The sequence below is a fragment of the Phasianus colchicus genome, chromosome 1 (assembly GCF_987193195.1).
Source record: "Phasianus colchicus chromosome 1, bPhaCol1.hap1.1, whole genome shotgun sequence".
In the NCBI taxonomy this organism is placed as follows: Eukaryota; Metazoa; Chordata; class Aves; order Galliformes; family Phasianidae; genus Phasianus; species Phasianus colchicus.
The window spans coordinates 186,853,863-186,867,013 of NC_143436.1; the positions used below are offsets into that span (position 1 = coordinate 186,853,863).

The 13,151-nt window shown below is 43.9% G+C and overlaps 1 protein-coding gene across 4 annotated transcripts in view; it reads right to left on the reverse strand.

The window, feature by feature from the left end:
• The window catches only part of AMOTL1 (angiomotin like 1), a 70,186-nt gene that overhangs the window by 17,654 nt on the left and 39,381 nt on the right, over window positions 1-13,151 (reverse strand). For all 4 annotated transcript variants that reach the window (XM_090134018.1, XM_090134020.1, XM_031616127.2 and 1 more), the window contains 2 exons: window positions 7,265-7,409; window positions 6,109-6,198 (listed from right to left, as the gene is read on the reverse strand). In XM_090134018.1, coding sequence (XP_089990144.1) covers window positions 6,109-6,198; window positions 7,265-7,409 — 235 coding nt within the window. The remainder of the gene's footprint in view (window positions 1-6,108; window positions 6,199-7,264; window positions 7,410-13,151) is intronic.

A 13,151-nucleotide genomic window follows, 5' to 3' on the forward strand; every position in this document is an offset into this window, starting at 1 on the left:
TATTACAAAATGCATTGTAAAGTTGCTCCAAAACCATCAAACTGTGGAAGATCTGCCTCTAATATCCAGTCCCCCCAGTAGGGACACTCAAGTCATGAAGGCCCTCCAGCCACTTCCCCATCTAGTCACTGAGGAGGGACAGGACACCTCACATGGCTTTTTTCAGAAATGAACTGCCCCTTGAAGGACCTTATTCTTCCTTAATCATAAGCAGGATATGATCAGCATTAATTTACTCCCTCTTCGTAGGTGTCTGCAGTGAGGGGAGATGAATATGAGCTGAGTCATGTGGAGGAAGGCACGAATGGCTCAGGTGAGCCCAAATCCACCTGGCCACCTCTCTGTTTGTCCTAAAAGGAGAAATACAGCACTCAACAGAAACAGACCCTGAAGCAACACAGCCACACCAGCCTCTGCACAGCACTGACACTGCTGGGCACTCTACTTTGCTGACCAGCACTGAGAGCCATCTGAGTAGGACATGGCTTTTGGCTTTCCACATTGGCCAGGAATTTTAAATCTGACACACAGGCCTCATCATTCAACACATTTACTTTGGTCTTATTTGCCAGAAGAAACATTACTGTCTATTGTATGAAAGTGTAAATCTGGGAAAAAGATCAAGCAGCTCATTTCATTAGAGGGTGAGGAAGCCAGAAGACAAATGCTAAAATTCAGTCTTGTGGCATTCAAGCATCTCATGCTAGGACCACACTTGCTGTGCTCTGAGCTTGAGATCTGTTATATGAGGACAGTGTGCACAACACCAGGACCTCAGACATACACTTACGACTCTCATCCAAAGCACTCCAAGTAAGTTTTCTATTCCCTCCCCTAAAATGAGGATAAGGTCATGTTGTACACAGAATGACTGCTGAACCCGCTGGAAAGCTGGCAAGAAAAATTTACCTAATAGCACTTTCCTATACTGTATTAATTTTTAATTAGAAAGGACTTTGCTGAATATACCTCCAATTCTCACATACATACAAGGCATCCTTGTAAGTATAAAAATTAGTTTTACTGAACTACACTGTGCATATCCCTTCCATTCTGGCAAGTAATTTTTACCCAGATTCCAGCTAATAACTATTTCTATTTTCTAATGGGCCACTGCCACATCCCATTAATAGTGGCCTTCTATGACAGCGTAACTGTGTCAGTGGACAAGGGAAGAGCCACTAATATCATCTGTTTGGACTTCAGTAAGGCCTTTGACACGGTTCTGCATACAGACCTCATGCTTTAACAAGAGTTTTTGATCATATCAGTCTTGAAAAAAAAAAAAGAGACATGTTTTTATTTACTTACATCAGTTGAATGAGTGCCCTCAAAGCTACCCATACCTAAACACTATATCTAAATATCAACCTATCTGCCTAATTTAGCAACCATATCAGTATGCCTCGAGCTGTTTTTCTCCTTGCTGCGATACTGCAAAGCAGTGACACTGACAGCCTTTAAGGACACTCCTTGTTCCTGTGGAATGACCACTGCTGGCGGAAGAAATTATATCAAATGACAGCAGTGAGAACAGAATTTGCCTGCAAGAGATTTGCTGAAAACAGGAATCCCTCGCATACCACATTCCTTGAGGTGTTTCCAACAATCTCTTGTACACAGGTTTGTATTTCTCCACGATCATTCTTTGCTCACAGCTGTTAATTCCAAAGGTGCTCCAGTGACCATGACTTTCTTAAGCCAAACCTGTGAGACTTATTAAGCCTCCTATCAGTCTTGCAACTCCCAACATGGCAAGTGTGAGGAGGAGCTCCACTGCCTGACATCCACAAGTATGGGCCTATATGACAGCAGCAGTTGCCAGTCCCCCTCAATCTGGCTGATTCACCAGGATGGGCTGGGGCACCAGAGTTGCCTCTTCTGCTCATCCACTTCCATCAAGACTAGGGCAGCTCTGGTGGCCTTGTGACTCCACCTGCAATGACCAGCAGAAGGACAGGCAAAATCTGAAGTGAGGACAGGACCTTCTTGCCCATTCCAAAGACATTAGTGGTTATCATCCCAAAAACATGTAGAATGAATGAATAAATAGATCCCGTTCACTAAGTTTGGCTGTAGTGAAAGGAGGTTTTTCACAGCTTTAGTAGATTCTTCACACATTAACCAGGGCCATGTTGCCAGGTCCAGACTTTGATCAGGTTTGCCAGATCCATAGAAGCAGCACAGCCAATGTTCATCTGTCCCTCTGCCCTCTGCAGCTTGGTAGTGATAGTCTGGGCCAAGCTAAGCATGAAGCTGTAAAGCAGAACTGGGAAATGAACCATTTCTTTCTGTTCTCACTGTCAAGTCCCAGTGAGAAAACTGAAAAAAAATCCCACACAAAACAAAAATAAAAAGAAGATAAGAATGACCTCCCCAGATTAATCAGGCAATGTATTTAATGGGAGGGATAACCAAAGGCTCACTCTCAAAGAACATTTCTGAAAAGCAGTAGCATAAATGGGTCACCATCTCTTTTCAGTTCATCCAGTATCCAGGATGGGAAGGATGAAGCCTCTCTGTACATTCACCCCAAACACCTCTGCAAAGAGCAGCTCCCCGTGGAGCAGGCTGAGCCCTGGCTGTTGTGCACACACCACGAACACAGCTGTGTTCATACAACCTGGGCTCCTGTGCTGCAGAAAATGAGACATCACAGGTCTCCCCCACACTCTTCTCAAGGCTGCATTAACCCCTGCATCCTGGCCAAGTGCCAGAGGAGCTCACTACAAAATACTCCTCCTGCAGTTTTGCTCATAAATGGCACGCTCCTGGCAGCTCTTGCAAATTTCTGCCATGTAAAGATCGAGGGAAGGCTGAGAAGCTGTAGGAGTTGATGCTCGGGGGAGTTGAAGTCTCTGGATTCGTTTTCTCATATGGTGATTAACAGGGATTTTTTGGTGGAATTAATAACTGTGATGAATTTCAGTGTACTTAACAAGTGGTTCAGTATGTGGTTACTCATGGTCACTGACCTAAGGGATGCAAAAAAGTTTAAACACTGTCCTCACTGCATCACCAGTGTATGGTGGCTTTCCTTATCCTACACAAGTAAACCCAGCAGGTCAAAGATGCTTTGATTTACAGCTTGGGCACTGCCACTTCCATGTGGCAGTGAAGCTGTGGATGTCCCATCCCTGGAGGTGCTCAAGGCCAGGTTGGATGGGTCCTGAGCAGCCTGAGCTGGTGCGGAGCAACCAGCCCATGGCAGAGAGTTGGAGCTGGGTGAGCTTTAAGGTTCCTTCCAACCTAAGGCATTCTATGTTTCTATGATTTTATGTCATGAAGCAGAAGCCAGGGAGAATTTGACCTTCACAAGTTGAAAACTGTCACTGGTCTTCCATTCCACTTCCTTTTGGAGGGCAGGGGAAGTCATGTGGAACAGATGCATTTTTTTTTATACAACACACTCTCTTCAGGCTCCTGCTCCCTGTGCACGTGCCCTTGCTATGGGGACACAAGGGCAGCCAGCTTTCCCATCTCCCACGTGTGCCCCTCAGGGCTGTGAAACAACAGAGAAAGGGCTTCCCTTTCTTTCACCCCCGGAACTTGCACTGATTATTTCCTATCTTAATACCAAAGGACTCTCACTCTGCCCAAAACACCATTCTGAAAAACATCTACTGAGCGTTTTCTTTGGCTAGGTTCATTTGATGGGAATATTTCTTCATCTGGGATTTTTGGGCTGGAGATTTGTGCACAAGTACTGCACAGCACATCCACAGCACACTGCCACAAAGCACGAGGCTTTACTATGACACTATGAAAACTGTCTGCACATCCCCACTAATGGGCCCAGAGCCATGCAGGGTAAACTCACATGGATGCAGACTCCAATCTGCCTCAGACACCTGAGAAAACAGTCCCTTGGAAGAACCCCTGCTCCGACAGAGGGGCTCTAAGTCCAGAAATCCCAGAAAAATACACAAAATTCTCAGACTCCACCAAAATAAATTCTTCCTGTGATACGCGTCCTAAGTTTTCTCTTTGTCCTGTGCCTTTGAAACCACCCTCAGTCTCTCCCTTTTTGCAGCACCTGGTCCTTCTGCCTATAGCTCTTCTGACGCCTGCATGGGCCCAGACACCTTCATCAGTCACTGCTTCATGTCTTTCCTTAAATGAACCCTTTTAATTGAAAAAAACATCACATAATACCATGAAACTAACAGGTTATGAGTTCTCTACTGTGCCCCATGCTACAGTAGCATTTTTCATTCCACACAAATGCTGAGCGCTTAATTCTTTGAGGCATGCAGCCTGGCTTATGACAAAGAATAGGAGCTGTTGTCACCTTCTGTCCCCATCTCAGAGTGCACGACTGCGCCGCACTGCTGCACTGCTAACAGAGAGTGCTGCAAAGAACTGAGAAGTGATGCCTGCGATGCATCTTTCAGGGTGTTTTTCCCATTATCAGAGTTCTACCACAATATTAATTCTGTGGTTGAAAAAACAAAACAAGCACAAGACCAGCTTAAAAATGGTAACATTTAGGAAGGTGCTAATGTTCTATGCAGCTTTTGGTTTGGAGATGTTAAGGGTTATGTTTTCAAGTTGTTTTCCATAAACCTTCTGAGCCCTCAGAGGAATGTTTGAGGCTGATACCCTGCTATCGAGCTCATCACCGTGTGCCATAGCAGCCCAGAGAACATGACTGAAGGGGAACCTGCTTTACATGTGCCCACTTTTCTATTCTTGGAAGCACTCTGCATCACATTGGTAACATTTAGCTCTCTGGCCTAGACAGGAGAACTCCAAGCATTCAGCCTGTCTTACGTGATAGGATCCAAAAAGCTATATTTGCTCATAAGCTGTGGATTGATGGCAGCAATACGCCAAGTGCACAGCACAAAGTTTTACTGCTTGATATTTAACATTAGAAGCACAGAGCATGTTTATATGCTGGAAAACAACTCAATTCAGTGCATTCTGGGGATTTAACTGCCTTTGCTGATACCATCACACATAAATACTGCCAGCAGAAGACAGCAGACCTCAGTCTGCAATTTGCTCTGTGTAACGTACCCTGTTTAAACTCCAAAGAAGACAAGACTGACATAGCAATGCTATTTTCCTAACAGACCAACCACTTAGATGCACAGCAGTAGGTACACGCTCCGGCAGCATCTGCTAATATAGCAAAGCTAACACAGTCATAGAAAAGGTAACTAGATTCTCTTCTGTTGGTGCACATATGCACCAAACTATCAGCAGTGTTGCTGTGCTGTGTCACTGGCACAGGTGGGAGCTAGAAGGAGGCTCACCTGCACTTGGGCTGGCAGCAAGGCACACTGAGTGCTGTTAATAACTCGCAGTTAGAGGAGATGGCTGGCTCTCAGCTAACAATTTGCAGTTGCAGCTCATCTTCCAAGAAAGCTCTCGGTGCAATAAATAAAACAGAAGGATGAGCTGTACACAGGGTTTTGCTTCAATAGGATTTAAGCCCACAAGGTACTGCACAGCTTGGTCAAGCCAAGCCTTTCTGAATGCGTACTACAGGTGCTCAGGATATGCAAGAAGTGATATGTGTCAGATGGCATCCAACTGCTCAGGTTTTGGTTTGCTTGGTCACTTAGAATCATCAGCACACAGTGGGACATGCTGCAGCACGATGCTCAGTTATTAAGGAAGCCTAAAATTTGATGAGAAGGGGCAGCAGAAACCATGAAATCTTTGTTTCAGTAGCCCTTTGAGAAAATGAAAGCCCAGCTCTGCTCATCCACCTGCTAGTCAATCCATGGCACTGACAAATCAAAAGAGGTTGCTCTGAGCTTTTCCCAACCAAGAGAAGAATTTGGCATCTCTAAAAATTACGTGCTTTGAAAAATGAGTCCTGCAAACAACACTCAGCAATTTCAGATAAATATTTATCAAAACTAAACTAAGTTGTGATGCCATTAACTCCCACTGCCTGATTCTGGAGCTCAGATAAAAAAACACTCTAAGCAATCCAGTCTGCAGCTTAAATCAGAAATATATGATGAATTAGCTGACTAGAACCAAGCCATAAGGACAATAACAATTAATGGCAAGGCATTCACCTTCACTTCAGTACATATACATGGGTGTGTACACATATGCGCCTTGAAAATAGATTAACACAGTACTCACTCTGAGTGACATAAAGGCCTTCTGTTGACTTATCCTCATGCCCATCGAAGTCTCTACTGGCAAGCTGCCTGTTGGCTGTCTCCAGTCGTTCTGCACAAAACAGGAAATAATTTAAGTATAAATATATGTATATAAAATTGTAGGCCAACCAAGAAAATAAGATGTGTGCCAGCAGCACAGTATAAATAGACTCTCTAAAGGAGAGTGTTTAAACGGAGGCTGACACATACATAAAAGATGAGACCTTTGACCTCTTCCATGAAGCTGTGTTGTTCAGACTTACAGAAGCTGGGGAGGGGGGGAAACCCCCGCCATCTGCAGTTAATATGTCCAAGCAGTTCATTTCTCATGATGTCCAAAATGTGCAATACACTTGCCATCTGACTTCACCCAGCTTTGCAGGGAGATGGGTACCTTTCTATGGTGTTATGTGGTGCTGCTAGATGCCCTGGGGGAAGGCAGTCACCTTGGTGACACCAATCCTTGGGATCCTGCTCCTTTCCCATGACAGGGATTCTGCAGCCAGGGATGACTTTCCATTGGAAGAGCAGCTAGAAGAAGGATGTGACTTCCCTGTACCACTGCCAGCTGCCTTTCGGCATCCATTTCCACAAAACACACCAGTCAGACTCTTTGTAGGAGTCTACACAAAGCATCTCATTGCATGAAGAGGTATCCATGTAACCCATCAGGCACCTGGACAGGTAACAGTTACTCCATTTTCATTCCCAAAAGGATATGCTCTCAATTTCATTTGTTTTCAGTACTAAAAAAAGATACCTTTCAATACTCGCTACTTCTTTGCAAAGATGCTGAACTTTGAGATATATGGGTTACACAGTGTTGGTCTACACTGGAACTTGCTGTTCAGCTCACTAAGGTTGGATGAGACTTTGGGAATGGCAGTCAAACTGACAACTGCAAGTACTAAATGCAAAGGCATCATTCAAAGCTGTCTTTCATATCTTGCCGGAAGGTTTGTCTACAACCAGCAAAGTGACAGCAGTTCTGTCTTGTGCCAATAAGCAGGGTCTGATTTCTCAAGGTTATCTAAAATATGTGGAAATACTCCTCTAAAGCCTGCTACTCTGGAGTTTGTGGAAAGTGAAGCACCATGTCAGCTGTGGAACAAAGCAAACACACAAACTTAACATACCACGCAGATCCCTGTTGAAATCATGAAGTCTCCTAATTTCTCCTTCCAGTTTGTTTCTCATCGCTTTGTCCAGAGACTCCCTCTTAGTGGTGGTCTTGACCAGGCCCTCATAAGCTTCTGAAATCCTTTGAATCTCTATTTCAAACTGAAAGGAGAGAGAAATCCCATTAAAGCCCAGCAGGAAAGCATCCCATTCTGGCATTCACAGAATCATAGAATGGCTTGGGTTGGAAAGGACCTTAAAGACCACCCAGTTCCAGCTGTGGGAAGGGTTGCCACCCATTAGACCAGGTTGCCCAGGTTTTGGCACTCTCCCACAGCACTCTGATGGGCCACAGGTGCTGGGGTGATACCTGTGCCAAATGTCACACCAAACACTGGCTCTAAAATGAGAAATCCTAAACACCATCAGAAATGTTATAGGCTTGACTCTGACCTGATTTCAGCTTTGAACTACTATAGTCCAATGCTTTATTTCCTTGGCTGAAGACTGCTCTGCAAAAGAAGAAACTCTACAACAGACCAAAACAATTGTTTCGAATTTTCAATCTTTTAAACACAATCTCCTTGACTTCTGGAAAATTTGCATCTTAAAACCTAAACCCAAAAGACTGACAAGAGGACAGCTCCAGGCAGGCTTTTGTTGTTCTGGTCAAACAGATTCAGCTCTTTTAATCAGCTAGATTAATGTAAGGTATTACAGCTTGGCTGAACTCACTGCTAAAGGAATGATTAACACCAAGGTGGGAATCTGCTCCTGCATGCCTCACTCTTGTGTTTGTGGAGAAAAGCCTGATAATGTGCATAGTCTGGAAAACCAGGAGATATATATAGCCTTCCACATACCTTTCTAAATCTGGTGCTTTTTTAGCTCCTTCAGCCATGGGTGGGATGGATTGGTGATTTGTGAAGCCAGAGTGCAAGCCCACCTCCACCTAACCCTCTCCAGGGTTCATTAAGCTTTAGCTTTAATTTGCCAGCTGCAGCACTAGAATGAATACAAGCTCCAGCAGCAGGGATGCAGTCCTCCCTCAGGAACCTAAAGGCAGGCTGCAGCAGCCTGAACCCACACTTCCTTGATGCCAGGGCCAGACACAGCCTCTAGGCACCTCTGATCCATACACAGAGCAAAGCCTGTAGATCTTGCACCTAAGGGAAGTTGGGGATGCCCAGTTCCCCAGATTTCTGCTGTCAGCTCACTTAAGCATAAAAACTGAAACAAATGAGAAGACACAAAGCCAAAGACACCAGCACTGACATCACCCTGTGACCCCACCACATTTGGATTAGCAGCTGACCTTGCTCAAACCACATCACCTATCTCAGGTGATTTACCAGCTTGCAGGTATTTCACACACACACAAGCTGCTTTCCTAAATATGTGACAGTATCAGAACCAAAGGGACATTAATTTCAGCTAGCAATTCTCCGTGGCTCCATGAAGAGATGGAAGTGGTTTTGTCCTATACTGTGACACTCTTTCTTAAGTGAATTACAAACCATTATTCTGACTCTCCATTTTTGTTTTTCAAAGCAGGACCACCAGGAAGTCCTGTTACATTTCAGATGATCAAACCTAGAAAAGTCAGTCCCTCTTTTTTCCACTCTGCTGGAATGACACCAGACAACAAGTGTGTTTCCACCATGGGGACAGCACACTCGGAGGAATGCTGCATAAAACCTACCTGTATTGCTGTAAAGCACATGCAAAGATTTCTTTTATCCTTTCCTGCTCTCAGAATGATTGGCAGTGAACTTATTTTCCATCAACAAGAAATCAGTATTAAAAATATCATGCACTAAAAAATCTTCATTTGAAACTCAGCCTGAATCTGATTGTGGTTCAAAAGCAGACAAGGAGTTCTCTTTTTTGTGGAATCAAAAACTGATTTGGGTTGAAAGGGACTTTAAAGACCACTGAGTACCACCTCTCCTGCCATGCATAGGAACACCTCCTACTAGGCCAGTTTTGCCCAAAGCCCTATCCAACCAGTCCCTTTTGAGGGATGGGTTCCCTCAAAAGGTTGCTTCTTTGGGCAACCTTTTCCAGTGCCTTGCCACCCTCTAAATAAAGCATTTCTTCCAAAAGTCTCATTGACATCTCCCTCCTTTTACCTTAAAGCCATTAGGTCTTGCCTTATCACTACACTTCTGGATAAAGAGCCCCACTCCAGTACTTTTCTTGTGTCATTATGTGTATTTTTCCTCAAACATATAACAACACAAACTTAAACAAGCATGAACTTTCATGAGAAAATCTATTTTGTATGAATTTTGCAGAATCAGAGCATATCAACTAGTTACTCAAATAACAGCACAGTTGCAGCTACTTAGGGTTATGGCTTTTCCTTTGGATCAGTGTGACCTCTGCTAGCTTTACTCCTGTAAGTAGTTAGAGGCTATCTATATTCAAGCTACCTTGCACCATTCTCTGTGACCATTTACAGAAAAAGAGCTTCTCTAACTCTTCCTTGGAACATAGATTTGGCTCAGCAAAATTAATTTTCAAGGCATGCCCCTTTATTCATAACATGATCCTAGGAGGACACTGTGCTCAATCTCTGCTGAGATACCCATCCTTCCCAAAGGATGACACCATGCAAGCTTCCTCCATCCCCAGAGGAAAGACTTGCTGCAGAAAAATTAAGAACCTCCGTCAGCAATGAACAAAATTACAGGACAGCAGAACAGTTCTAAGTTATGCTGACGTTTCTGAGCAAATCTGGGACTTCCTTTATTTTCTTCTGCTGAGACTGCATCTAGAACTGACCTACTCAAACAAACTCCAGAAACAGAATGGGAAAGCACAAGCCCAGCAATTAAAGTTCAGCAAGGTTTGTCCACCAAAAAGCAGCAGAAAAAGCAATGCTCTGCTTTACTGAAAAAGCTAAAAATAATGTGCACCCTTCCCCTCCAGCTCTTTTTGATAAGAAAACCAGACACCACGTCAAACAGCACAGGGATTAATCGCTGCCTTGTACCTCTCTGCAGAATGTCTGTTCAGACATGACTTAGAATCTGACAGCCCTCCGGGTTGATCCGCTCATGTGAACGCTTGGGGAGCTCTGCGTCAAGCTGATTTTCTCTCTCCAATTTCTTCTCCTAATTTTGTTAAGAGAATAGAAGTGCAGGGAGGGTTGCCCTACCTAGAATAACTTTGGTACACCAAAAAGAAGTACTTCTCATAACCTTTCCACTTGCAGCTACAGAGAAGAGCTTCCACACCCAACGTACAGAATTTAACTCCATTGGTTTTTCAGATGTGGCATTCAGCTGTGGGAACACAGGAGGACTTGCCCTGGCCATGTGCTCAAACACAGAAAAAAAACAACACAGAAAGCATAATGTGTGTGAAGGCTTTGGTTCAGGAAATTTTCCTGAAGAAAGAATGCACTTGAGCATGTGTTTTGCTTTAAGAGTCTGCTTACATTCCCGCAAAGTCAATGGGATTCGAGTCCACACTCTGTTGACTGAAGTGAGACTTCAGCCCCATGCCTGAATACCTTTCTGTTAGTGTCTGATGCAATCGACTTGCAGGGCATCCAAAATAAAGAGCAAGCCATTTCTAGGAGTGTGAAAGGAAAGCTGAATATTTTTAGGGCATCATACATAGCTTCTACTGAACAACGCAGCTTTTGTGAAATTAATAAATGGAATATTTACTTTTGCCCACAAAGGCCACGGGGAACCCTTTACAGCCATACTCACAAGTAATGCTGCTGCAAAAATGTTTTGACTAACTTCAGGAAATTCTGTGAATACAGCACAGAGGAGGCTGCAAAGTTAGCAGCAACTACAAAATAACATATCTCTTTTCAAACCTTTCTGGACTTTCTAGTCAAAGCTGGGTCTTGGGACATGGTCTCTCAGTGCTGGCTCTCCTGTAGAAATGTGTCTCTGATGTAACACAGCACAGAAAAACAGAACTCCTAAATTCAGAGAGAGAAGACCAGAAGCCTAATGCCATTTGTGCATAAGTGGTAGGAAGTCATAAAGGAAGGAGTAGTGCAGGATCCTAAATTAGAATGGGAATTAGAATAGTTCAGTTGGAAGAGACCTATGAAGACCATCTAGCCCAATTGCCTGACCACTCCAGGGCTAACCAAAAGTGTATTACTGAGAGCATTACCCAAATGCCTTTTGAACACTGATAACCATGGGGCATCAACTACTTCAGTAGGAAGCCTGTCCCAGTATCTGACCTCTCTCACAAGTGACCAGAACCATTCACTCGCACCCTTTGAGCTCTGCCCTCCAGCCAGCCCCCTTCCCATCGTAGGGTGAACCTCTTCATCTCACAGTTGGACCATCCATGCAGAAGGATATTCTGCTATGAGGGACTCTATCTAATGTCCAGGAAGATTACCACTGCCTTCTTTTAATTCACCAAGCTTACCTTACCATAGAAGGAGATCAAATTATTAAAGGAAGACTTTGCCATCATGAAGCCATGTTGACAATGTCTCACAATAGCATTATTCTGTGCCCTTCAGTAGCACCTAGGATAACTTTCTCTATGGCTTTTCTAGGTACTGAGTTTACACTAACAGGTCTGTAGTTTCCTGTGTCTTCTTTTGTGTCTTTCTTGTAGACAGATGGCTAGCTTCCAGTCAGCAGGAACCTTCCTGGACTCTCAGGACCTTTGGTAAATAGTTGAGAGGGATCCAGCTATAACATCTGCTAACTCTCTCTGTACTCTGGGATGAATGCCATCCGACTCCAAGGATTTACAAACCATCAGCTGATACAACTGGTCCCTGACAATTTCCATGACTATACATGAAAAGTTGCTGCTCCCCTCAGTCACGATCCTCCAACTCAGGACTGGGCAACTCAAGATCTACTAAGGCAAAAAGAGCCACCCCTACTTGTCAGGTGTCCATAAAGTATAAGTTCAATGTTTTCTCTTTGCTATTGACATACTTCTGTTGTCTGACACCACGCTGGCCAATATCAATCCAAACTGAACTTTGTTTTTTTCTTGTTTTCTCCCTGCAGATGTGAACTGCAGCTCTATAATCTTCCCGAGAAGCCAGATCTTGCTTCCAGAGATCATATTCTTTCTTTTTCTTAATAATTACCAGGAGGAGTTCCCTATTCAGCCAGGCCAGTCATCTGTCCCACTTGCTTCACTTGTAGCACAGTGATGATTTCTGGCTCCTGGGCTTTTAAGAGGTGGTTCTCCAAAACTGATCAGCTCTCATGGACCCCTAGACTCTCCACAGCAGATGCAAGTGAGTTCCCTGAGAAGCTTAAAGTTTGCTCTCTTAAAATCCAGAATGACAATCCTGGGGACTGTTATTTCTCATTACTCCAAAGATTTTGAACTCAACTAATTAATTCATGATCACCGTGGCCAAGAGAACATAGCTACCTCCACATCTCCCACAAGGCCTTCTCTATTCTCAAGCAACAGATCCCAGAGGGCACTTTTCCTAGTTGGCTTACTAAATACTTGTGACAGGAAGTTATCTTCAGTGTGCTTTAGAAATTTCCCAGACTTGCCTGTCAAAGCAGCATGGTATTCCAGTTTATGTAAATAATTCATATGGCCCTGGGCCCCTGAGACCCAAAGCCAGCAGGTTTGGGAGCACCTCTGCAATGACTTTGGTGAGATCCAACTTTAAAGCAACATCTGCTTTGTCTAATTTTCAACTGTCTTTCCTTGCCAACCCAGGCAGTGCATGAGACATCACCTTTCTTGGCTGAAAATGCCCAATGTGCATACAGAAAAGAGGATACAGGAGCTCTTCAGAAATGGGTTTTTGAGCAAATATTTACCAGATTTATTGAGATAGAGTGACAGTTGTTTTTGAACCAAAACCTTCAAACATACCTATCTAAGATTAGCTTTTAGAAATTCAGAGCAATCACTGAATTATCTCTG